Source organism: Engystomops pustulosus, chromosome 3, assembly GCF_040894005.1.
Source record: "Engystomops pustulosus chromosome 3, aEngPut4.maternal, whole genome shotgun sequence".
Taxonomy (NCBI): Eukaryota; Metazoa; Chordata; class Amphibia; order Anura; family Leptodactylidae; genus Engystomops; species Engystomops pustulosus.
In genome coordinates, this window is record NC_092413.1 from 104,903,429 (window position 1) to 104,929,089 (window position 25,661).

The 25,661-nt window shown below is 38.4% G+C and overlaps 1 protein-coding gene across 1 annotated transcript in view; it reads right to left on the reverse strand.

Moving 5' to 3' along the window:
- The window catches only part of SLC35F1 (solute carrier family 35 member F1), a 230,881-nt gene extending 205,429 nt beyond the window's left edge, over positions 1–25,452 (reverse strand). The window contains exon 1 of the mRNA XM_072141700.1: positions 24,874–25,452. Within this exon, the coding sequence (XP_071997801.1) occupies positions 24,874–24,983 (110 nt within the window). The 5' untranslated portion in view covers positions 24,984–25,452. The remainder of the gene's footprint in view (positions 1–24,873) is intronic.
- Between the last annotated feature and the right edge of the window lie 209 nt (positions 25,453–25,661).

Sequence of the window (25,661 nt, forward strand, 5' to 3'; positions counted from 1 at the left end):
TCTATTCTGGAACAACCTCTTTAAAAGAAATTACACTAACCGACCACTTTATTAGGTACACCATGCTAGTAACGGGTTGGACCCCCTTTTGCCTTCAGAACTGCCTCAATTCTTCGTGGCATAGATTCAACAAGGTGCTGGAAGCATTCCTCAGAGATTTTGGTCAATATTGACATGATGGCATCACACAGTTGCCGCAGTTTTGTCGGCTGCACATCCATGATGCGAATCTCCCGTTCCACCACATCCCAAAGATGCTCTATTGGATTGAGATCTGGTGACTGTGGAGGCCATTTGAGTACAGTGAACTCATTGTCATGTTCAAGAAACCAGTCTGAGATGATTCCAGCTTTATGACATGCCGCATTATCCTGCTGAAAGTAGCCATCAGATGTTGGGTACATTGTGGTCATAAAGGGATGGACATGGTCAGCAACAATACTCAGGTAGGCTGTGGCGTTGTAACGATGCTCAATTGGTACCAAGGGGCCCAAAGAGTGCCAAGAAAATATTCCCCACACCATGACACCACCACCACCAGCCTGAACCGTTGATACAAGGCAGGATGGATCCATGCTTTCATGTTGATGACGCCAAATTCTGACCCTACCATCCGAATGTCGCAGCAGAAATCGAGACTCATCAGACCAGGCAACGTTTTTCCAATCTTCTACTGTCCAATTTCGATTATCTTGTGCAAATTGTAGCCTCAGTTTCCTGTTCTTAGCTGAAAGAAGTGGCACCCGGTGTGGTCTTCTGCTGCTGTAGCCCATCTGCCTCAAAGTTCGACGTACTATGCGTTCAGAGATGCTTTTCTGCCTACCTTGGTTGTAACGGGTGGCGATTTGAGTCACTGTTGCCTTTCTATCAGCTCAAACCAGTCTGCCCATTCTCCTCTGACCTCTGGCATCAACAAGGCATTTCCGCCCACAGAACTGCCGCTCACTGGATGTTTTTTTCTTTTTCGGACCATTCTCTGTAAACACTAGAGATGGTTGTGCGTGAAAATCCCTGTAGATCAGCAGTCTCTGAAATACTCAGACCAGCCCTTCTGGCACCAACAACCATGCTACATTCAAAGGCACTCAAATCACCTTTCTTCCCCATACTGATGCTCGGTTTGAACTGCAGGAGATTGTCTTGACCATGTCTACATGCCTAAATGCACTGAGTTGTCGCCATGTGATTGGCTGATTAGAAATTAAGTGTTAACGAGCAGTTGGTCAGGTGTACCTAATAAAGTGGCCGGTGAGTGTATGTGCCAGGTGGGTTGGAGGTTAAGGAACCTCTGAACCCCTCATAGTTGCAGGCCCCCTGACCCCTTCAACTTGTATGGCAGTAATAGAAATAGCAGATTGATGCTTTTGACGTTTGATGGTAGCTGACATTTGGAGGGACAGAGATAGGGAGGGAATATTTTCCCACAGAAAAAGTGTCTTTGGAGCTGGCATATGCATTTAGTTTTTGTTTTTGCCACTTTTTTTTTTTGTTTGTGTCACGGTTGCACTTTGTCAAACTGTTTGGAAAACTTTTCTCCTAAAGGGACGTGGCAGTGCTTAGTCGAAGTTTACTGAGATGTGCACAAATTCTGTCCAAATTGCATGAAGCAAACTGCATTAAAAAACAACAACTGTGTGTACATAGAAAAAAAGAGCGTGCACCACTACTGAATTATCTGGCACAAACTGCACATGAAGTGAAGCAGACTGCACTAAGGTAGATTGCACCACTTTTGATATATCTGGGCCATGAAGTCTTAGACACATTTATGAAAAGTGAAGCAAACTGCACTAAGTGCAATTTGTCTCATGAATGTGAAGAGTGTGCCAGTCTTGAATTTTCTGGTGCAATTCTCAGGAAGTTTGCATCATCTTTTTTTGGTGCACCTTTAACATACAGCGTGCAACACAATTCTGTCAAGACGTTTTTTCTAGTGCAAAGTATGACAGAAAACTGGCCCATATTGTACAATGTTCTGTAAAAATAAATATATGGGCATAAGTAAATGGAAGATGGATCTTTTCTCAATAAGCTATTAGCCTCTGTCCACAATTCTTTATAAGCATTCTTAGCTAATGAGAGAAATTACAGATTTAGTGAGTGCAAATACACTGCAACTGATGCTATGGAACAACTACTGTTCTCTAATGCCACACAATTGAATCAAAAAGAAAGAAACTTTCACAGAAAGAAGGAAGAAATAGATTCATTAAACCCATTCAAAGTATTTCTGCTCTTCTTATCAGGTGACCTACTTTTTCTTGGTAATACGATCTCATTAGAGTTCAAGTGTGAATATACAAAGGTAATGAGTCAATGTTCGCACTCTTTAACAACTGCCTCCAGAGGTGAACAAGCCATTTATGTCATTTCTCTTGTACTTTGAAACCTTTGATGATTAAAAACCGGCATTTTCTAAAGAATACAGTTCTACTCAAAGTCTTACCTGGAACAACCACATTAAAAATTCTAAACCCAATGTCTTATTAATGGTAGGAATCCTAATTTGTGTAAAGCAATATTACACAAGACATAATACAATTTTCCTTTCTTTAAAACTTCTCGGTTTATTTTGCTTTATTTATTGGTTTATTAGTCGTTGTAATACTAGTATATTTTTTAAACAGGCAGATGTATATACCTACTGTACATACATGTATGTACGTGTATGTACTTCAGAAAACATACACCCATATCAATTGAAATCTAATGGTCACTGAAAACACACCTATATAGCCAAAGCAAGGGGAAAATGCGATATCAACCCAAAAATAATCTTTATTTCATTACAAAAAGACGCAGCAAATAAACACAACACTAATTAAAGGGAAAGAATAAAAACAAGTCAAGGATGAGAAAAGGGGCTAGAGGTTAGAAAACCCTGTACTACTGGCCTGTGTAAAGCAGAAGTAATACTTTGTAACTGGGCAATACCAGTTATAACATACCCAAGTAAATAAAGAATCCATAAATTATAATTAAAAATGTAAAAATGCACTAAATATATACCACCTCATAACTTCACAAATAAAAGAAAGAAAAAAAATATATATTTATAACTAAACCCAAATCACAAGAGTAGTTGATTTGATGGCATGTGAAATGCACATGGAGGTGCTTTTTTAAAAAGTTTGTCTTTCCAGCCTTAGCATGAATGGTATGGATCCCTTTTCTTTTTGCTTTCTTTGCTTACATTTTGACCTGAGAATTGGAAATGTAGCATTGGACTGATGATTGTGGTGATGGTATCATGAGATCATATTGAGTTGTTGTGAGGTTTCATTTACTCTTACTATTTTCTCTCTTTTTTATGTTTCTTTTAGATGGGATACTGTAAATATAGTAGTTTTAAACTCTTAGAACATTATTTAAGGTTTCTTTATGTTACATGGGTATGGTAGAGTGTGTACGGAAAGTATTCAGACCTCCTTCACTCTTTGTTGGTGCATAGTATACATTAATGAGCAATTGGCTTCAATGAAACAAAGTGTAAAAAACTGAAATGGGCCTGAATTACAGTTTCAAAGTACTATTTCTTCTTTACATGGGCCGATATTTACTGGTTACTGAGTACAGGGTGACATTTTAGGATTTCCTAACCCTTTTCCAATTTAACTTCTATTTGTGAATAAATAAAGATTATTTTTGTCATTCTTCAATCAGAATGACCATAAAACTGGCGTACGAGGCATGCTGAATGCCCTCCATTGATTCAATGGGAGGGGGAATTTAACAATTCTGGTGGTTTCTGGGGAAAAAAACTGTTTAAAATGCTTTTCCCCACATTTATCAAGGCTGTTAGACCTTTTTAGGACCCTTTCCTACTTGTCCGACTAAGGGGCATGGTCTTTGGGATAATGGGTGTGGCCACGTGTGACGAGGCATAGCCTGTGGGAAATCGGCCGTGCACCCAAAATTTTGACCAACTAAAAGTAAGTCCTACCAGTCTTATGCTGTACCAGAATTCATCATCAAGGTGCTAAATCTGGCACAGCAGAAGATGTGTTTTCCATCTAGAGACTTGTTGAACCTGAAACACATTGTTAACCACAAACCCTATGCACTGCTATATTTTTAAAACCCATGACCTGTGAAAGCAAGTTTTGTACATGACAGGATTTAAAAAAAGATATTGGTTGTAATTTTTTAAATATCTTATTTGGTTAAACTTTTTATAGTGTAAAAAAGATAAAATTGACAATAGCCATGTATACATAAACTCTTATGCTGTGCCTTCCTTTTGTGAAAGGAGAAAAAATAAAATTTTTTACTAATTTTATGCATATCTTTTGCTGATGTAGCATTATACTAAGATTACAAAGATTTTAATTGACAAAATTGATGTAGCCTGTAATTTACCTAAATATTCAAGAGGAAAACATAAAAAGACCACTAAATAGACTACAATACAATTTCCACATTCTCAACTCAGCAGTTTGTTAGCACCCTACAGAATTCAACAATTGTGGTAATAAGCAGGATGTGTGCTGTATGGAAAGACACATTTAAGTTGAACAGTTAATAAAATATGCAGAGGGAAATTAAACTAGTCCCATTACTTGGTAGAATATATTCTGCCCTTCTGTACTTACCGGTATATATGGTTCATAACTAATTTCTACAACTAATTGGGTGTGATACAAACTGTTCTGATACCGATGTTGTCTGGATACCATAAATTTATTAAACTTTAGCCACAGGCTGCAATGACCAACTGTAAAATGCCTGTAATGAACATTTATTGTTAATCCTTGTTCCAAAACATAATTTGTCTCGAGTTACACTCACAAAATATACATGTTCTGGCTTACACACAAATTTATCGGGGGAACTGTGTTGTAATCTTCTTATATTATTATTTTTATCCATGTCTTCCCTTCTAAAATAAACTTTTAAAATTATGCTAATGAGTCTGAGGTGCTATGGGAGCGTTACCAGAGCAAGGGTTTATCATGGTAGATTTTGATGGTAGATTTCCTTTAACCCCTTAATGACCAGGCCCTTTTTTGTTTTTGCATTTTTATTTTTCACTCCCCGCCCTCAAAAATCTATAACTTTTTTATTTTTTATAACTTTTTTATGTAAAGAGCTGTGTATGAGCTTGTTGTTTGTATAACAAATTCATAGTGACAGTATTTAATATTCCATGCCGTGGGGAAGTGGGCTTGGATTTTACACCTTTAACTGAGCTCCCCAAATGACAGGTCTACTTTATTCTTTGGGTCAGTACGATCATGGAGATACCAAATTTGTATAGGCTTTATAATGTTTTCATACATTTACAAAAATTAAAACTTCCTGTGCAAAAAAAAATCATTTTGCCATCTTCTGGCGCTAATAACTTTTTCATACTTTGGTGTACGAAGCTGTGGGTGTTGCCATTTTGCGACCTTTGATGTTGTTTTCAATGCTACCATTTTGAGGACAGTACGGCCTTTTGATCACTTTTTATTGAATTTCTTATATTTTGCAAAAGGGCAAAATAGTGGCATTTTCGACTTTGGGTGCTATGCCGTTACAGGGTTAAATGCCAAGAAGAAACGTTATTATATTTTGATAGATCAGACATTTTGGGATGCAGCGATACATAACATGTTTATGATTTTTACTGTTTATTTATATTTTTATCAGTTCTGGGGAAAGGGGGTGATTTGAACTTTTAGTTTTTTTAAAAATCTAATTACATTTTTAAAAATTGTATCTAATTTACTATTTTTCAGACCACCTAGAGTACTTTAATCTTAGGTTGTCTGGTACTACTTGTGGTACTACAGTATGGCAGTATATGGGGATTTTGCACATCATCTATTAAAATGTTCAAATAGCCTGAACATGAATATAACCTAAAACATGACAGCCCCGGGTCTTGTGTGACCTGAGGCTGTCATGGCAAGGGATCGCCACTCCCCAATTACATGACGGCTCGTAAATGCCGTCGGCACCTAGGAAATACAAATAATTATGTTAGTAATGGATTATTTATAATAATAATCACTGTATTGTCCTCAAATAGGAAAAACTGCTGTTGAACACTTCTCCATAAAAGAACAATACAATAAATAAAGACAAACATTAAAACAGTTACAGACACAACCTAATAAAACATTAGTAATATTTAACTAAAAACAAATAAAACCCTTATACTAATCAATTATTATGAATGTACATTGAATATAACCACCTACAAGTTTTACCCTCACTATACAGTCTAATAGAAAATGGGACAAAACTATTCTTCAGTCTTTCCGTCTTGCAGATCCAGTGATTATATCGCTAAATACACTTTGCTGTCCAACTAGCATACCATAATTCAGGTTTCCCGGATCCCTTATAATTTCTTTAAAACTTCCAAGTACTTGCTTGTTAATCACCAACTCCCAAGACTCCGATGAAATTCTTTCTACAAATCCAGCTACCATTTAATATTCCATGCATTGTTCTGGAATGCTGGGAGGCATCATTTTTTGGGGGATGCAACAGTATTGAGAACTGAACCACCTTTTCATTAATTTTTATTAAAAAATGTATAGGTGGCAAAATGGTTGGATGCTTTTTTTCACCATATGGGATAATCATTTTTATATTTTGATAGATGTAGGGATACTTAACATGTGCATGAATTATTTGTATATACTACTACTACTTTTGCAGGGATTTGATTGCTTATGCAATATTACTTCTGCTCTATTACAGCCTGTGTGAAATAGGCACATGACAGCTATAGGAGTCGCTCAGAGGGTCCCAGCTGTCATGGCAACTGATTGACCACCCACAATGGTGTGACGTCATTATGGCAACTCCCATGTACTGCCGCTGTTTAGGTGCCATAGTTGGCTGTGACACCTGCCCTGTATAGAAAGCCATTGAGCCCTCTTCATATAAGCTTAACCAAATGGTGACATATACAGTATGTATTACATGTGATCGCCATGAGGTTAATTGGTAATACCCAGAAGTGGATCTACTAGGAAAGAAAAGTACAAATTCATGCATTATTTTTTACATTCCTTCTTAATTTACATCTAACTAGTTAGGGACACTTGCTGCATAAATAAATTGGCATTGCAAGGCAGTTATTGATTTGGATTCTTATTGTGTAATTCAACATTTGAACTGCTGATGTTGCACTCTGCTTTCTGCCCACAAATTGCTCTATGATTGTTTTTTTTTGCAGCAACGAGTCGTTGTGGAATGCCAGGTATGGACAACAATTGTAATGAATGCTTGTCCAATGATATAACACCAGCACCAGGACATAACCAACTGCACAGATAAAAAAACAAAACAGCTGGAGGACATCTCCAGGATGTTATAATTTTTATAGTTAATCTTAACTAAATAAATAACTAAATAGTATATTATACATTTTCTTCTTTCTACAATGCCCCTTTGCAATCTATGAGCTGCTTGTGTATTGCCTAAAGTCTACATACGACTATGAGACTAATCTTCTACGTTGCCAACTGTTCATACGATTTGTAAATATAAGCAATAATTTCCAAGAAAAAAATCCTTCACATTTTTTGAAGTGGACAAATGAAAGTGTAATGTTACTCAATCGTTCCGGCATTAAAGGGGCGATCACTGTGCTACTGTGTTATCAGGAGGATAACTTGTCTTGGTACAACAAATGGATGTCTAACACATCATACTGTCAACTGAAAGCTTATTAGTGCTTGGTGACCTGACACCAGAAGAATCCATCAAGGCAACAATTATCTCATGACAAGATATCACCAGGGTATGGGAACCAATCGCAGAAATGGAAACAAGATATTAACATCAACACATTAGTTTGACCTGGACAAATATCCATATAAATAAAAAGGACTTAACATTGTGATATTTTATTGGTTCTGAACACTGAAGAAGGATAAATGGATGTAAGCAATGGTGAGTCAAAAGTGTAAATAATATGGAAGGGAAACAGCGACATTCCCCCCATTGTAGAGGAAACACCACCTTTGTGCATTTATCTTTCAGAATGGTATTTCTGCTGAAAAACCACATAGCTCAAAGGGTACAAAGGTTATGTAATATTGTCAAGTGCACGCTGCAATTCGATAGTTCTAAAACTTAAGAGCTTAACTGCACTCTGAGTGATAAGGTGAGGAGTGGGGCATCAATTGAAATAAATGTCCACTTGGACCAATCCAAATGCCTTTGCATACAAAAGAATCCTCATGCTTTACGCCTCAAGTTTTTATCAATGAGCTTACCAGATTCCAGCTATTGTTTTGCCTGTTGCCTGGTAAAGCAGGCTCCTTAAGGATTTAACCTCACATAATAGCCTACAAAGGAAGGGGACATAATAGTGTTCTTCTCATAGCAGCTGAGATGCACATACAGAGCTCACAAAGCCAGAGCTCTGGTCAAAGCATGCTGCCCTTACCATGCAAATAAGAAAGTCACAGCTATGTACTAGCTACGAGGCACTTTCGGGTGCAACCTCTGGCACTGTCAAATTACTTTTCTGTAAATAGAGATATGTGTGTACAAATTGATTCCAAATAATTAATAAATATATTAATTAAAGAAAAATAAATAATGAATGAATTTCATTATGAAAATTAATTCATGATAAACAAATAATTTATATACATTTGAATCATTTTTGAAAATGCAAAACATCAAACATTTTCACCCTTAAAGGGAACCTGTCACCAGGAGACCCATTTTTAGCACTACCCCAGTCCCCACAGAGCATAGTACATACACTGCCAAAGTGTTTTTGTATTAAAAATTGGTTTTACAGAAAAAAAGATATGTTGTATAGCACCTTTCATTAGCATCTGCTGTGTGACTAGGCAGTTGCCTTTTGGGAGGAGCTGGAAAGGAGCAGTCCCCCCCACCCTTGGGGAACAGCTACTCCATGTGACCTTTTCAAATATATGAAAACACCCATCACTGGGCTTAGCGACACCCCCTGCTCCTCTACAGCCAATCCCGAGTGTTGGGAGTTATTCATATATTTGAAAAGGTCACATGTTTCCCAAGGGTGGGGGGGGGGACTGCTCCTTTCCAGCCCCTCCCAATTGGCAACTGCCTAGTCACACAGCAGATGCTAATGAAAGGTACAATATACCATATCTTTTTTTCTGTAAAACCAATTTTTTATACAAAAACACTTTGGCAGTGTATGTACTATGCTCTGTGGGGACTATGGGAGTGCTAAAAATGGGTCTCCTGGTGACAGGTTCCCTTTAAAAGTACACTAGGACACTCTAAACCTTAAATTTGTCATTCTGTTTGCCAGTTCCTTACCTGTTCTTTTTTCTTGTGGTTTCTATATCTATATTGGACATTGGGATCAAGGGCGGATTCGGACTGCTATTGGCCCTGGACTGTATGAATATTATAGCTGCTACAAGTCCAGAATTCACTTCCTACAGTTGGTGCTAGAATCAAGCTTCTTGGGGAATGGAGGATGCGTACTGAGAGCAGAACAGAGCTCGGCAATCTCTGTCAGCTACATAGAGATGAACGGAGCAGAACAGTCATGGACAGCAGTCTGCTCCATTAATCTCAGGGAGCGACGAGTGGTCAGACAGAGGTACCTGGGACCCCATCAATCCCCTCATTCTCATGATCTGTGGGGGTCTCATAACTGAGACCCCCACCGATCAGCAAGTTAGACCCTATCCTCTGGAAATAGTGGTCACGTGTGCACACCACAGCCCTATTCTTGCAGGGAACTGTGTGAATGGGGACATAATTTCTTGGGTTCTGACTGCTGCCATCAGTCAATTACTCCTGTAATTGTGGATAAAAACTGCCCTTGAAGTCCCATATAAGTCAATTTAACATAAATAGCCTAAATGAAGCTTATTAAGGTTATGTTCCCATGATTTTGAATCTGAAACCAATGATGCATATAAAAGATGAGAAGTACTAACTTCCCTGTTATATATATATATATATATATATATATATATATATATATATATATATATACTTGGTTTTGGCTTCAGAACCTGTATAAGTATTAACTTGAACATGTCAACATACCCTAAATGGCAGGAGCAATTCATATTTAGTTAAAAATAGAAATGGATGAACCAAACAGATATTTTCACAAACGTGAAGTGGCAGTGATACTCAGCTGGTGCAAAAACCCAGGTCTACAATGGTGGTCTTAGATTGATGCAAGGAAGTTATAATAGAATGGGAAAGGATGGTGTTATAACAAAGGAAGGAATTCTTTTCACAGACAAAATCTTTTGTTCTCATTTGGATTCCATTCTAGACACAGAATATATGCTCCTAGACAAAGCAACATAAATGAAGCCTTAGTGTCCAAGGCTTGTTTCAGGACCCTAACTCCTACGGCAAGAGATATTCCACAAAATTGACTACCACCATAGCATGATATAAATAATAACATGGCATCTTAAATTATTTCTTAAAACTGTTATAGTAGAAGGAAAGCACTGATTGGTTTCTATGGGCAATAAAGTCAATTTTACTATTAAATAATTTTATCCAGTGGTGCAAAAACTGTGGGGTGCAAGGGTGTAAATGAGGTGTCCATTCCTGGTAATATATTCATTTTCTAAGTATACAAGAAAAGAAGCCTTTTTGTTTTCTCTTGGTGGCCCCCTGAAATGACTTGACATCACATGATAACATCTATTCATGACTTGTTTTCCTACACAACTTCTTGCCAAAACCATTATCTTGTAATAGTTCCAGAACTGATTAATTAAATGCTCATCACTATCATCTACTGGCAAAATTCGATCCCAGATCTCATCAATGCGTAATCCTAAAATGTCTCGGTATGAAATGCAAAATGAATGAATTACCCTAAAGCAAAATATAAACAAGTATTGACAATGAGCTCAGCAATTGTAGCACCTCTAATCTCCCATCACACAGCCTATTACATATTGATGTGTATAAAGTAGCAGATATACAGCTATGGACCATCCTAGATGATCTGTAATGTCATACCAGTAACTATTCATTATAGCTGCTACTAAACTACAATGGATTCCTCATTTACTCTCATGGAAATCAAAATCTATTTTCAGTGGACAAGAGAATGTCAAGCCCATCTACTTAAAATATTTGATGGGAAACAGGATATGCACAATTGCAAGAAAGTCTAAGAGAGGAAAACAGAACTCCATGCGGTTCAAGTACTTATTCACAAGTGGTGAAAAGTGCAATGTTTCTAGCTCTAACTAGCTCAATGCAGCCATCTTCAAGCAATACCAATGGCTACATTGAGTTAGGTGAAACTTTACACTTTTCACCACAAGTGAATAAATAGTTGACCTGCATGGAGTGCTGCTTTCCTCTGTTGGACTACTGATTACCTTGGACCTTGAGTCACACCTACCTAAGCTTGCACCCAACTTGGACTTGATCCATGTCCACAGTGCCACTCTCTTTTGTTTGTTTGCTCACAATTGCAAGATATAGTGGGAAGAAAATTGTTCTTTTCATAAGTAGCAAGACCCTCCCCATAGAAAACCAATTTTTTCTATAAGGCAGAAATATTCAACATACTTGGTGTCCTTTGATCTTCTCTAGATGCAACCATTGCTATATTGACCTCCCCTGTCCTCACATGGCTGCTGACTTCTACACACATCACTGTGTGTAGAAGCCGCAGGCTTGTTCATTCTTCACGTACCGATTGAGCATGCCAAGTGACTAAAGTTTGTGACTAGTGTCTTTCAATTCACATTGGTGGGGTGCACTGGCCAACGCTGCACATGCGCTCATGTGCATGAGGCCTAAAGAATTTTCCTAGTCCAAAACAGTGGATGGGGGCTTGTCTACGATTCACAGCAGCTTTGGTGAAGAGGGCAGTCTCCATTTTTGGACAGACACTATTTGGAAGACAACAAAAGAATGGAGTACACCAGAGCAAAAAAGAGGTCATCAAGCATGTTTACTAGTGATACCAAATTTATAGTCAAACTTTGTTTTCAGGGTGAAGGGTCATTTTAATTGCTGCATCATTTTATAAACCAGGCATACGGTATAAGTTTACACTTAATATGTATCATACTGTTCAAAATGAACTATTATGTTGTGATTTACTGGATTTCTATTAGAACACTGAGGATTTTTACTTACATGAAACAAAGATCTGTTTTTCTCGTAAGAGTGCTTCTGACTTTAATCTACCTATAAGCGTATGGACTGTCTTCTGCTTATCCCAATAGTCATACCACTTTCTACTAGTTATTCTCCTATGTTGCATGCTATAACTAGCTACTGGGTCTTACTGTAGCTGATATGACTGCTAAGCAATTATACTCACTCCTAAAACAGATAGAGAAAGGAGAGCAGAAATACGGAAAGAACTGAAAATAGAACTTATAGAGTGCTGCTGCTTTCCTTACAATCGATAAAGAGTTCACTAAGGGCAGCAGGTCGGCTGGAAATTCACAAATCCACTGAAAACAGAAAATAATATCCAATGTTCAGTGTAAGAGATGATTTAAAAAGGTGAACAGAACAAAGAACACATCTAGCATTTTTACCGCAGCCCTTTCATTTATTGTTACACAGAAAGTATTAAGCGCTACAAGAACACAAGGACAATCCAGGGGCAGGTGGTATATTTCACTGGGAAGAGTAAATCTATTTTGTATTGAACAAAAACATAATGTGTTGAGGAGCAGAGCCATTATCTGCCATCTATGAGCAATGGGTCCACTTATCCTGGCGGATTTACTGATCATAACGGTTCACAAATGTAAACAAATACACACCTTCCGCGGCATTATCCTCAAGCACCCCCCTGCCATCTTTCATACTTATGAAAGCAGAGACAGGAAGATATTCTCCCTTCACAAGTGCATTTCAAGAAGTCATTTAAAAAGATGAAGACACTGTGAAGTCCTTAGAAACCCCTATGATAAAAAAATAACAATGGGAAATGTGCTGTGTGATTGTTGCCCAATAGTAAAGTCTAAAGGTTCTCATACACAAAACAAATTAGGCCAAACTCAACAATCCCAATAGGATCGTGATTCCTCCTGGCACATGATGGTGGGGGAAGGTATTTCATCAGTTTTTGCATCAGTTATTGTGAGCTACTGCCATGTGTTATAAATTAGTTTAATAGAAAGATTTGTACCTTTTCTGTATGTTACACATGTTGGCTTCATTTGCTCCTGATGTTTCCTACCACCGCTCCCACATGGTAGGCACCAATAACAGACCCACCTCAGATGCCCAATATTAATAGTAAAGCATGGAGCTTTCAACCAGAACGGAACAGAATTTCAGGAGAAAAATCCACATGGGGTAACGTCCTCATGGTCATTATGAAAAAAATTCTGGTAAATCCCATCCCATGCACCTGTCTGTAGTAAAGGGTTTCCTTGACCCTCTCCCTTGGAGGTAGCACACAGGAAACGTAATGGAAACTGTCTGCTTAATGTAATATTGTGTTTATATACCAACCGACAATATAATTTTGATCTGCTCTGTAACAACAGAACCACATATAACTGAACTGCACCATAAACAGTTAATGTACTGTAATATCTAAATATATGTAAAAAGACTTTGATCCAGACATATGTATTTTTGGCCTTTTAAGTGTAAATTATCATGTCTGCAATATATATTAAACACGATAAGTGCCTCAGCAATAAAGGCAGAAGCAATACATGATGATGCCTCACAATGTCAATTAAGCCTATAATTGTATATTCATTCTGCTGTTCTTCAAAACATAACTAAATACATTGTATTCAGCAACATTCATGACTTCCCAATGAACCAGACAGATGTTATAATACATTTCTTGAAATCCTAATGAGTTTTATAATATGTGAAAAAGCTTGGCTGCTGCTGACCTACACATCAAAGGATAACAGTAAGTAAACATCAAGGAAGGATTGTCAATTATAAGGTTAGAAAGATGAAGGTAGTGCATCCCCCGGAGAGCAACCGCATCAGTGTTTGTAGGAGAAGAAATTCAAGTGAAATTATAAATATGGTCACTAATATTTTTATACAAATCTTTTTTTTCTGTAGTGACTTTTGATGTCGAACAGCAAAGTTAATGGATGCATCTGATGGACACTAACAGAACCCAGAAGATCTCATTGGATAGTATTAGAATGATCCCCAGGCTTCTCAGTATGGTGTACCATGGGCATGTTGTCTATGTGTGGATTCCATTCTATGTGTAACCCATTTAGATACATTTTCTTTCAACTTTATATTTTTATATATAAAAAACAGTTCTTTATCAAACTGTTTGTACTTGAGTCCCAGAAGCTAGACTCAAAATCAAAATTGTCCTCTAAATACCGTATTTTACGGCCTATAAGGCGCACCGGACTATAAGGCGCACCTCTAATAAATGCCTGCTAAGACATCTAGGTTCATATATAAGGCGCACTGGAGTATAAGGCGCAAAATCAAATGCAGTACCTAAAAATGACCAGCAGGTGGCAGACCTGTGCACAGTTCAAGCCAGCTACACTTCCCGGGAAACTCGTCTTCAGCGTGTCAGAGAGCTCCGATCTCAGAGGTATGGGCTGCTGGGGGTTAATGCAGGGTGATGCAGCAGGGGTTAAGCGGTCTCCCTCTGCCCCTTCTACTTCCCTCCTCAGCCAGGGTGTTATTCCTGTGGGGTTCCCTGTGGCTCCTTCTCTTTCCCCTGTTACAGGGCTGTCAGGTATGCGGTATTGTTTACTGATGATGATGATTGCCTCGTGGTCTGTACTATGGCAGCTCCGGTCTCTCCGTGCTAGGGGAGGGCTGGATGGGCACAATGTTAGTTGTGCCAGGGCACTTCAGGAGCCAGGGACCCTGTATACTGTGTGGGAAGGTGCAGGAAATTTCTGGGGTGGAGCTATTAAACACTGGTAAATGTACAGTACATCTTGTCTGTAGTACATTTCTGTATAAGTTCATATATAAGGCACACCGGCTAATAAGGCGCACCTTTGATTTCTGAGAAAATTAAAGGATTTTTGGCCTTTTGGCAGAGCTTTCTGCGCTGTCCAGACAGGACTAATCAACCTGAGCTGGATCACTCATACACAGCAACTGGGGATGGTGCAGTGATTGATTACTGCTCCCTGCAGGCACAACACCATGATTGCATCATTATCTGGAGCAGTGCATAACTAATGTAAGAGTAAAAGTGCTGGTGCAGGCACAGAAGCACCAGAGCTTCATTATCATAATTTTATAATTGTTTTTTCAGCAAAACCACGCAGCTCAGAGATTAAACAAGATATGTTTCTGCTTCATTGTAACTACAGCATTATCAAGGTATGTTTGGTTCATAATGCATCAAATCAAATGCTAGATTTTCTTTAATACACAAGCGACTTACTAGCAAAGTGAGCAGCATGTACGTTCCTGCATATGTTATCTCTGCTTTTTGTAGGGCAACTTGTCTTTTAAGCTGAGTGATCCTCCACATCTTAGGTTAAACACAAAAACACTATAATCTTTTTGAAGTCTGTAGCTATTTTCTGATTTGGTTTCATTAACAATAGGAGTGCCTACTGTTTTCTTATTTGTAGGTAATGGGTTGGCAGAGTGTTATGAAATGATTTTGAGAGATTATTGAAAAGCAAATTGCAGAATACTGAATATTTATAAGCATTTTCTAGAAGAAAAATAATCATACAATTTCCACATTTCTCTCTCACATTCTATTAAATGAAATTTTATCTCTTCAGACAGCAGTGAAGTCGAATTTGCTGATAAAAGATCATTGCTCATGTTCTGATACAGCAGCTTTAGTATCACTTCATGACATTGCACGTACCATACAGTGGAGTGGAATATGGCTAATTCCCTTTGAACTTAAAAATACATTACTTTTTAATATAATTAGGGGGCTTCCATATTACTTGATTTTAACAGCATTTAGTGATATAATAATAATAATTCTTTATTTATATAGCACACACAGATTCGCAGCGCTGCACAGAGCTTGCCAAATCAGTGATATCTTTTTAAGAGATATTAGCAAGTTTATTTTCAAATTGAAAATGGCAGGATATTGTACAGTACTTGTTTTAAAATGATCAAAAAATGTCACAAATCCTTCTTAGGTCAAACTCCCATGTCTGACGTGCTCTCCTATTTCAAGCAGGGCCTTTAGAAGAAAGATTCATAGATTTGTGGTCATCAAAGTGTCTCCATAGTTTACATTGTAATAATGCATAGGATACAGCTTAACCCCTTAATGACTGCCGTATGTTTTTATGATGGTCATTAAGGGTACTTCTTTCGGCGCAACACCTTTCTACAGCTCCACGTCAGAAGAAAGTTGCGGTCCTTCAGGTGCCAGGGCTAAGCTGTGTTATCACTCCCCAGCCAGTGAAAAGCTCTAATCCTAAATGATTAACCCCTTTGGCATCATGGTCAAACATGGTCTGACTATATATTACAGGGGACTGGCTGGCTATAAATTACAGATGTGATCGGTAACCAACTCCCAGTGTCTTTCATTTAAACAATAGAAAACCCTGGTTGCTGGTTACCGGTCACATGCGTTTCACTTGTGACCGCACCTTATCTTGTATATCTGGAGAACCATTCTTATTTCCCTTGAGCAACATTGACTTTACTGGAAAAACATTGTTGGAAAGGCCCCCCACCACCCTTAAATCGGCCCTGCCAGTACAACATATTAATCCCAAAATTGTGCTATTAAAAAATACAATTGTCCCCCCAAAAAACAAGACCCATAACAGCTATAGTTATAGCCTGCCAAAGGAATTGACTAAAAAAAAAAACATAAAAATGGTCTGGGCATTAATGTGGAAAACATGTGCTGAGAGGAGCTAAATAACAACTCAGCTCTGAAATTATCATGTCCTGGTATGAACGGGATGTAGATGCACATCTATTGCAATGCATACATTTCACTGTATTGTATATTGTGTGTTGGCATGTGCAGAACCACCAGGAATAAAGACACATTGGGGCACATCAACTAAGCGCCGTGCGCCAGTTTTCTGGTGGGCTTTGCACATTCTTATAGGGGAAACCTGCTTGCACAGGTATTTAAGAAGTGTCTGCACCACAATTGTGGGATGTTCCGGTGCTCAGTTGGACATTGTGTGCAAAGTCTGGTGCACCACAAAAAAAGCTGATGAACTGAAAAGTTGACTGAACCTAGTCTTGTTTGCACTGTTTTAAAAAATGCGGCCCAATGTATCGCAACGTAAATGCAAAATGTGAACAAAAATACAGTAATCCTGTCCATTGACATGTAAGGACATGTCCCTTGGATATCAGACAAAAAGATTAATTTTAGTGATATAAATGAACATTTTTTTAGTGCTGATTATTAAACTTCATTTATTGGAATGAATGCGTGACTATAAATTGTGATGCCAGTATTGTCCATCCTTACTTCTTATATTTAAAATTCTCAGCTATCATGCGTCTACTGATCCACAATGGCTGACTGAGCATGCAAAGATTGAAACCGTTGCCAATGCTTATCTCTTACCACAAGATTGCATTTTAAGATGCCTAGAGTATTAGCAGAGATTTCTTCATAACCGCAGTCACAGCACGATCTAGGATCACTAGTGCCAAGCACAAGAGACGCTGCCAATAACATTCTCATCCCTAAGATCCCAAAGGGGAGGAAAAGATGAGTGACACCATGATGTCTTAAGAACTATTACACACAACTGGAATGACAGAGTGAGAGCTACTGTTTAGGCAAACAGCAGTAATAGTAGCTTGAAATCATTTCTGAATTAAAAGGAGATCTACTTTGAGATCCACCAGCTACTGGTTCTGCTGTCATAAATGTAATATCAGCACTTCCAGAGTGACAGGACTAGTTTCAAAAGGAACAAAAATACTGCTGGTGGAACTAGGACAGTAAGCATAACTTTTACACATAGGCTCCCCACTACTACTTTTTAAAAAAAAAAATGGAAAACCCCTTTAGTCCACATGGTTCATTTGAGTTTAAAGGACATCTACCACCAGGATAAGGATTGTAAACCAAATTAGCCTGAGGTGCACTAGGCTCCATTGACATCTACATTGACCTCAGGCTCATTTGCATAATTTTTAAAAACTTTATTTCTTACCAACAAGGGCATAAGAAGCTAAAAGAAGAGCAGATCCTGCCAAAGGGGGCACACACCACCATGTAAGTGTGCTTGGTTTACAATCCTTATCCTGGTGGTAGATGCCCTTTAAGAGATTTTGGGGTACATTTACTATACCAGGTTCGGGCATGACAGGGCAGAGAGTGGGTAGGGTGAAGTTTGAGTCACATTTACGTCACATTTTACCATAATTTCTGCCAGAAAAAACAGACTATAGCTGAAATGTCTGCATGGTCAGACCTGGTCCAAAGAGGTCCATCTGGCAGAGATACTGTTCATTGGAGGGGGGTGGGGTCGATTTTAAAACTGGAGTTTAAAGCACCAGGCTAAATAAATTCCCCCCATTGTGCAGTCGAAGATCAAAGTGTAATAAATGTGAATGACAACACACACTGTTTCAAGAAACCTAAACAACTATTTCTGTTAACAGTTGATCCATGAATATTACTTCGCCTATCCTAAATAGTGGAAACTTTCTGTTTCATTGAAAGGCAATTCTAGATTTGTTAGTGTAATTTTTCAGTAACATAGTTATAGTTTTAACACAATTGCAGAGAGCTGGTTTAGGGTGACCTTTTAGTGAAGAAAAATTGGAGATACTTTAACTACTGGAAACATTTCATTAGCAAGATAATTATACACTCCCTAACATAAAATAGAGGCAATGTTATAATAGAAGCAGCAGGGTTCTAAGACAACTTCTAAAGCTCACACTTCTAATCATAAGCATCAACATTCATATGATACTTCATTTCCCTTGCAGTTCCATAGTGGGTCTGACTTGACAGGGAACAAGAGCACCACATGCAGTGCTATTATTAACAGTTAATCTCAGCACAGCCATACATGCTTCTTGTTTTTTAGGACAGATGAAATTCATTAATCAAATTATAATTAAAGGGGTTTTCCCACAAATACAAGTTATCCATAGGATAGGGCCTAACTTGCTGATCGGTGGGGGTCTCAGTCACAGATCGCGAAAAGGAGGGTTCGGATGGTGTCCCACATACTTACGTCAGACCCCTTGTCGCTCCATCAGAGTAATGGACCAGATGGCCGTGCATGATCCTTCTGCTCCATTAATCTCTATGAAGCTGACGGAAGTGTGGAGGATAGGAGATTGACACAGGCACACAGGCTGCAGCTACCCTTTCCCTGGGTACTCACCACATTCTGCTAGCAGGGAGCCAGGAAATGTAAAATAAAGTATTCAAACCTACTGAAAGATTCAGAATGATGACCAATCCATTTTTAAAATGAGCGTAGCATAGGCTATTGTAACCTGTCACCAGCTAAAAATGACATTCCTGGTGACAGTTTCGCTTTAAAGGTCACTATGATCCACTAACCCAAACTAACCGCTCTGTTAGAAGGCTATGCCTACACATGTCACTAATACCTTTCTTTTTATTTTCCAGCTGCTCCTTCTGTGCAAAAAGTGAATATTTAAATATGAAAATAAGGCTGAAGTGCTTTGGAAGCATTGGCATAGCACCTCTGGACTCCTGCCCCACAGCAAAAACAACACCCACTGTTATATTTCCAGGGCACATAGCCTTCTTTCATACTTCCCTCTTCAGCTAGAGATCTTCACACAAGGAGCAATGCTGGATGTGGATCTTGTGAGTTTTCTATGGACCCAGGAGTGATGTAGTTGCAGGGATTGATATTGCTGCAGAGCTGGAACATTCAGGTGCTATGCCAATGCCCCCCAAAGCACTTTATTTGCCTAATTTTTATAAATGTTAACTTTTTTCACTTAGTAGTTAGTTTGGGTACATGGATCCTGCTGTTGGATAACCTCTAATGTATATAATGTAATAATTTTTAAATGTTCTGAATAGTTTAATTAATAAATAAATACAGGCAGTCCCCGGGTTACATACAAGATAGGGTCTGTAGGTTTGTTCTTAAGTTGAGTTTGTATGTAAGTCGGAACTGTATATTTTATCATTGTAATCCCAGCCAGAACTTTTTTGGTCTCTGTGACAATTGGATTTTAAAAATGTTGGGTTGTCATAAGAATCAATATTAACACTAAAGCTTCATTACAGACGCCTGTGATAACTGTTATAGCTGTTTATTGTAGCCTAGGACTAAAGTACAATAAATTACCAATATCCAGAGGTCCGTTTGTAACTATGGGTCGTATGTAAGTCGAGTGTTCTTAAGTAGGGGACCGCCTGTACCAAGAAATATTTTCCCCCTTAATGCTGAGGCCTTTTTTAGTTTTTGTGTTTCGATTTTTTAATCCCCACCTTAAAAATTCAATAACTTTTTTATTTTTCTATGTAAAGAGCTGTATGAGGGCTTGTTTTCTGCGTAACAAATTGCACTTCAGAGTGTCGGTATTTAACATTCCAAGCCATGCATTGGGAAGCAGGAAAAAATTCCCCAAAAATCCAAAAATGCATTTGTGCCATTTTCTTTTGGGCTTGGATTTTATGGCTTTCACCTTGCCATATTGGTTGGGTCAGTACAATCATATTTGTATATGTATGGTTTTATAATGTTTTCATCATTTACAGAAATTAAAACTTGCTGTACAAAAACAAATAATTGCCATTTCGCCATCTTCTGGCGCTAATATCTTTTTCATACATTCAGTGTACTAAGCTGTGTATTGTCTCATTTTTTTTGCAAATTTGGTGACGTTTTCAATGCTACCATTTTGAGCACTGTACGGCCTTTTGATCTCTTTTTATTGCATTTTTTATATTTTTCAAAGTGACAAAAAAGTGTCATTTTTTACTTTGGGACATATTTTCCATTACGGGGTTAACCGCCGAAAATAACTGTTATTATTATAATTTGATAGTTTGGACATTTTGGGACGCGGTTATACCTAACATGTTTATGATATTTACTGTTTATTTATATCAGTTCTAGGGAAAGGATTTGAATTTTTAAGTTTTTTAAATTAAATTTTTTTTACTCTTTTCATACCCCCTAAGTATGGCAGTATGACAGTATGGCAGTATATGGAGATTTACAACATAATTTATTACAATGTGCAGGTATTCTATCATTGCTACTTTTAAAATCCTTTTCTTATGTTTAATCCCCTTATGCCCTACGCTATCAATAACACAGCATATAACCTTTTCCAGAAGTGTTGCTTTAAAAAAAAACGCTATAAAAAGGAATATGTATGTTCTGGGTGTAATGATGCTCCCATTCTAAACATGAAATCTTTAATAAAAATCCAGTTTTCTTATGTACTTAGTTACAATATTTTAGAGAGATGGGACTATCGAGTATCATCCATATTCTAAGACTGTCTAGACATTAAACTGCATCTTAATCATTTACGGTAAGTAATTTAATTCAAGAATCCAGAAGAGGCACCAGGAAACTCTGAGGACACATGTCACCATGTCAGTATACAGCTGAAGTCCATTTGTTAGGACTCTCTAAGTCCTACACTGGATGTGTTTCCTGTTTTAGTGCTACAAAGAAAAGCACATTCAGTCTGGACAGTTCATTAATCACTAGTGGCCTATGTTCCTTTTATAGAATAAATGGGTATCTCTCAGAAGCTCCAACAAACGCCCTATTATTGCCCCGGAGAATTATCTATAAAGTTGACTAAGGATGGCTATATGGATCCTGGCTGATTCTCTGTCACACTCTGTACTGGGTCTTCTATAAGGCTCACATGAGCACAGCAGGAACATGAAGTGTGTATACATCAGTCCAATTCATAGTTTAGGACATGCACAGAATACTTTGAAGTAAATCTGTAAATCACAGCTCTTATAATTTAAGGTTGATGTGATTTATATTAGCAAAGAAGGAAATTGGATAATATAATACGAATGGTGGGGTTTTGTGCAGCATGTCAGAATTAATGGTATTAGTAATATTAAATTTAAGGACAAGCCTGATAATAATAATAATAATAATAATAATCTAATTTTACATTGTCTCATAATTTGTCTTTTCTCTGTAAGACTACAAGGTATTTACTTATACTCAGCCATCTTTTTGGCTTCTCAAGGAATAGGCAATTATACCAGTTGCCATTTGAAGACACTTTAAACTGGTTTTGGTCTCCTGATCCCCCTGAATAAACTTGAAGACCTGACCCTCCCTTCTCTTCCCTCTTTATATTTTATATATGTCACTCTTGTTTATACTACAGTAAATCAAGTCCCTTTTGCATTTTCAGGATACTAATGACATACAGTGTAGATAGATTATCAAATCCACAGTCCTAGAACTCACCTCCACTAATCATCTGTTTGAAGGAGCTGCAATGATTTTGTGCAAGAAATCTTTTTAGAATTGGTTGAGTGGAGATTTCCATTCAACTTGGTTTAGTTGGTCTTTTAAACCCGTTCAATACAGTTTTATAAAATATTGGCCAACTGTGAGTAAGAGAAAATAAGAGAACCATGGTCTGATAAATTTACTATTACAAAAGTGGTGTAACTTAAAGGGGTTGTCCACTTTCAGCAAATATTTGATATGGTTTGCATAAGGAAAATTTATCCAATTTCCCAATATACTTTCTGTCTCAATTCCTTGTGGTTTTCTAGATCTCTGCTTGCTGCCCTTTTATAGAAAGCTTTTATGTTTACTTCGAGTGGATAAAAATCGGTTCCTGGTCTTGTGATGTCACACAGATGCACAAGCTGTTATTATCACACCTCTCTATTACTCTCTGTAATAATAACGGATCATGCACCTGCGTTTCCATCACAAGACCATGGACAGATTTCTATCCACTGGAAGCAAACAGAGAAGCTTTCTATAGCTGGACAGCAAGCAGAGATCTAGAAAACTATGTGGAATTCATGCAGAAAGTATATTGGAAAAATGGATAACATTTCCTTACACAAGCCATATCAATTATTTGCTGCAAGGGGACAACCCCTTTAAAGAGTAACTCTCATTTGAGATCGTTTTAATATTGTGTGGGGGAGAGTGGGTTAAAACTCAAACAAACACAGGAACAGCAGAAAGACAACGTAGTGTGACTGTAATACAGATCTTCCTTATCAACAGAGAGATAAAAGCTGTTACTAAAGGTGACATGGCGTATTGCACGCGTTTTTGGCTGTTTATAAACAGCCCGTTAAAAACGCATGCGTTTTTTGAAAACGCATCCGTTTTTGACAGGTCTGTCCAATTATCTTAGTTCAAACTGGTCAAAACCGCATGCATTTTCAAAAAATGCATGCGTTTTCAAAACACGCATGCAGTTTTTTAACGCATGCGTTTTTTGACGGACTGCTTAAAAACGTGTTCAAAACACCACGTGTGCCATAACCCTAAGGGGAACTTTGCTGCCCGTTCCTTTACAAACTAAACAGATTTCCAAGAGAAATAGTTCAGCAAAACACTTCTGAGAGTAATTATTGTCCTTAATATTATTAAGGTTGATGTTATAATGTAGCTAAATTTGTCTCATAATCTTACAGACATGAATACAGAGGCTCCCTTGAGAGTGTGAAGAAACAGACACTACATGATGTTATCTTATGATGTTTAAATGACAGAGAAGTCAATTAACAGTCAGTAGTACAGGCAAATATATGAACCTTTACAAAACATCTTTTCAGAGAAATATGCCTCCTAAAAATGACAACTAAAGTGATTTTTTACTCTGCTAAATTTGTCTGCAACTCATAAAAAATGAAATTACATGGAAGTCTAAGGACTAGAGGAGAAGAGAGCAAGAGATGAGTTAGACAGAAACTGGTTAGCAGCTAGTCTTCTCCACCCTAAGCAAAATATCTGGTTTTCTTTATGTGTTCTTTATGTGTCTTCATCTTAATAATAGATGAAAGACACAAAGCAAAGAAAACCTGACCCATTGAAACCATCATATGTGTTTCTATGCACAGACCAGGATGTTCACAGAATGTTGGACGTTAATTAAAAGATACACAAATATATGAATACTTAATGCATACTGAATATTTTACTATTTTATAGAAACAATATTTTCAAAGCAAAATCTATTTCCATGTTTCTCTGAAAATAATCCCAAGTTACAAACATTTATGTATTCTGGATCTTGGCAACCCCCCTTTAATACCATACAAGCATTGTTTTTCTTGGTACTACAGACAGAAATACCCACTGTTAAAGTAACATTCTGGTGTGTAATTTTCATTCAAGCTCACACTCCCAACTGTAACTTTAACTGTGGATATCTCTGTGGCACATAGATACAAAATCTAGGTTCCGCGGTTAAGAAGATATAGCTGTTTGAAGTTTGTCCCCCTCCAGACTGAAGGTAGACTGGAGAGGGAGGAAGCTGCAGGGAAGTGGGAGCTGACATATAAGGAAATTGCCATTGCTCGAAATGAGAAATTGGGACCAATGATTCAAAGACAATACAGTCACAAGACATTCTCAATGCAATTCAGGATTTGGGCAGTTATGTTAAAGATGAACATATGAATATATTTTGTTCATGGAATAAATAAAATATCCCTTAAAATAAGCCGTACTCATTTTTCACAGCAAAGAATAATATATTTTTATGTAAATTGTCCCTTTCATCAATAAGCATGGCATCAGTCCATGTGACACACAAGGCCCTCTCCAGGTGAGCAGTATGATGGGGAGGCCAGGAATGCCCCCTCCATGGGCACTGCCTTTTCCACAGGTAGCAGGAGGCGGCAGGGGCACCTTCTCTGTATGGTCCCTCACCACAGCAAGTCATTGATGAGAGCAGCCCATTGTGTTGTCTCATGAAACTTCCCCTCCAGCCCTGCACCCAGCATCCATGGACCAGCCATGACTTTCCCACTAGTTGGCACGGCAGGCAGCCTCTCACCTGTTAAACACTTTCCTCACCCTCTGCAAAGGGCCGGGGCTGGCAGACATGCTCTCCGCCGGTAGGTTCTCGATGGTGGACACGACATGGTTTGCCTGCTCGGGAATCATCGCTGTTCCAGTCTCAGAGGGCAGGGCGCATCTTCTGGGAGCTTGCAGGCAGGACACTGCACACGGGCACAGCCACAGGTTCGGTCCAGATGTGATGACGGAACTCTCTGTCCCCGGGAGCTCGGTGCAGCCTGTGTGGCCGGAGGAGGAGGGAGTCTGCAGGGCTACGGAGCTGGTGGGCTGTGCTCCCCTCCGCACACGTTGTACATGGCAGACCCCACGTAGACCGGCAGAGGGCGCCAGATGAAGGGGTTACACCGGCTGCCGGTTATCAGCAATGGCATGACGGGACTTGTAGTTTCCACTGTGACCCGCAGATACCTGTGTATTTCAGCACCTGTCAGTAACGGACAGCGCCGTACGGTACCACAGGTTACATTCCCCCATCTAGTGCCTGTCTGACATATGGAGCCTCCATCACAGCGATCAGTTACAAAGCTTCATTGGAAAGACAGCACAAATCCCAAGAACAGAGATGTATATGTGTGGGCTTTCATGTCCCAGGAGAACATGTTAGAGCAGTGATGGCTAACCTATGGCACTGGTGCCAGAGGTGGCACTCAGAGCCCTTTCTGTGGGCACTCAGGCCATCACCAGAGAGAACTCCAGGTATCTTCCTGCAGTCCCAGACATCCCAGGACTTGCTGTGCACATAGTTATTTTAAAGTGACAGCTCTA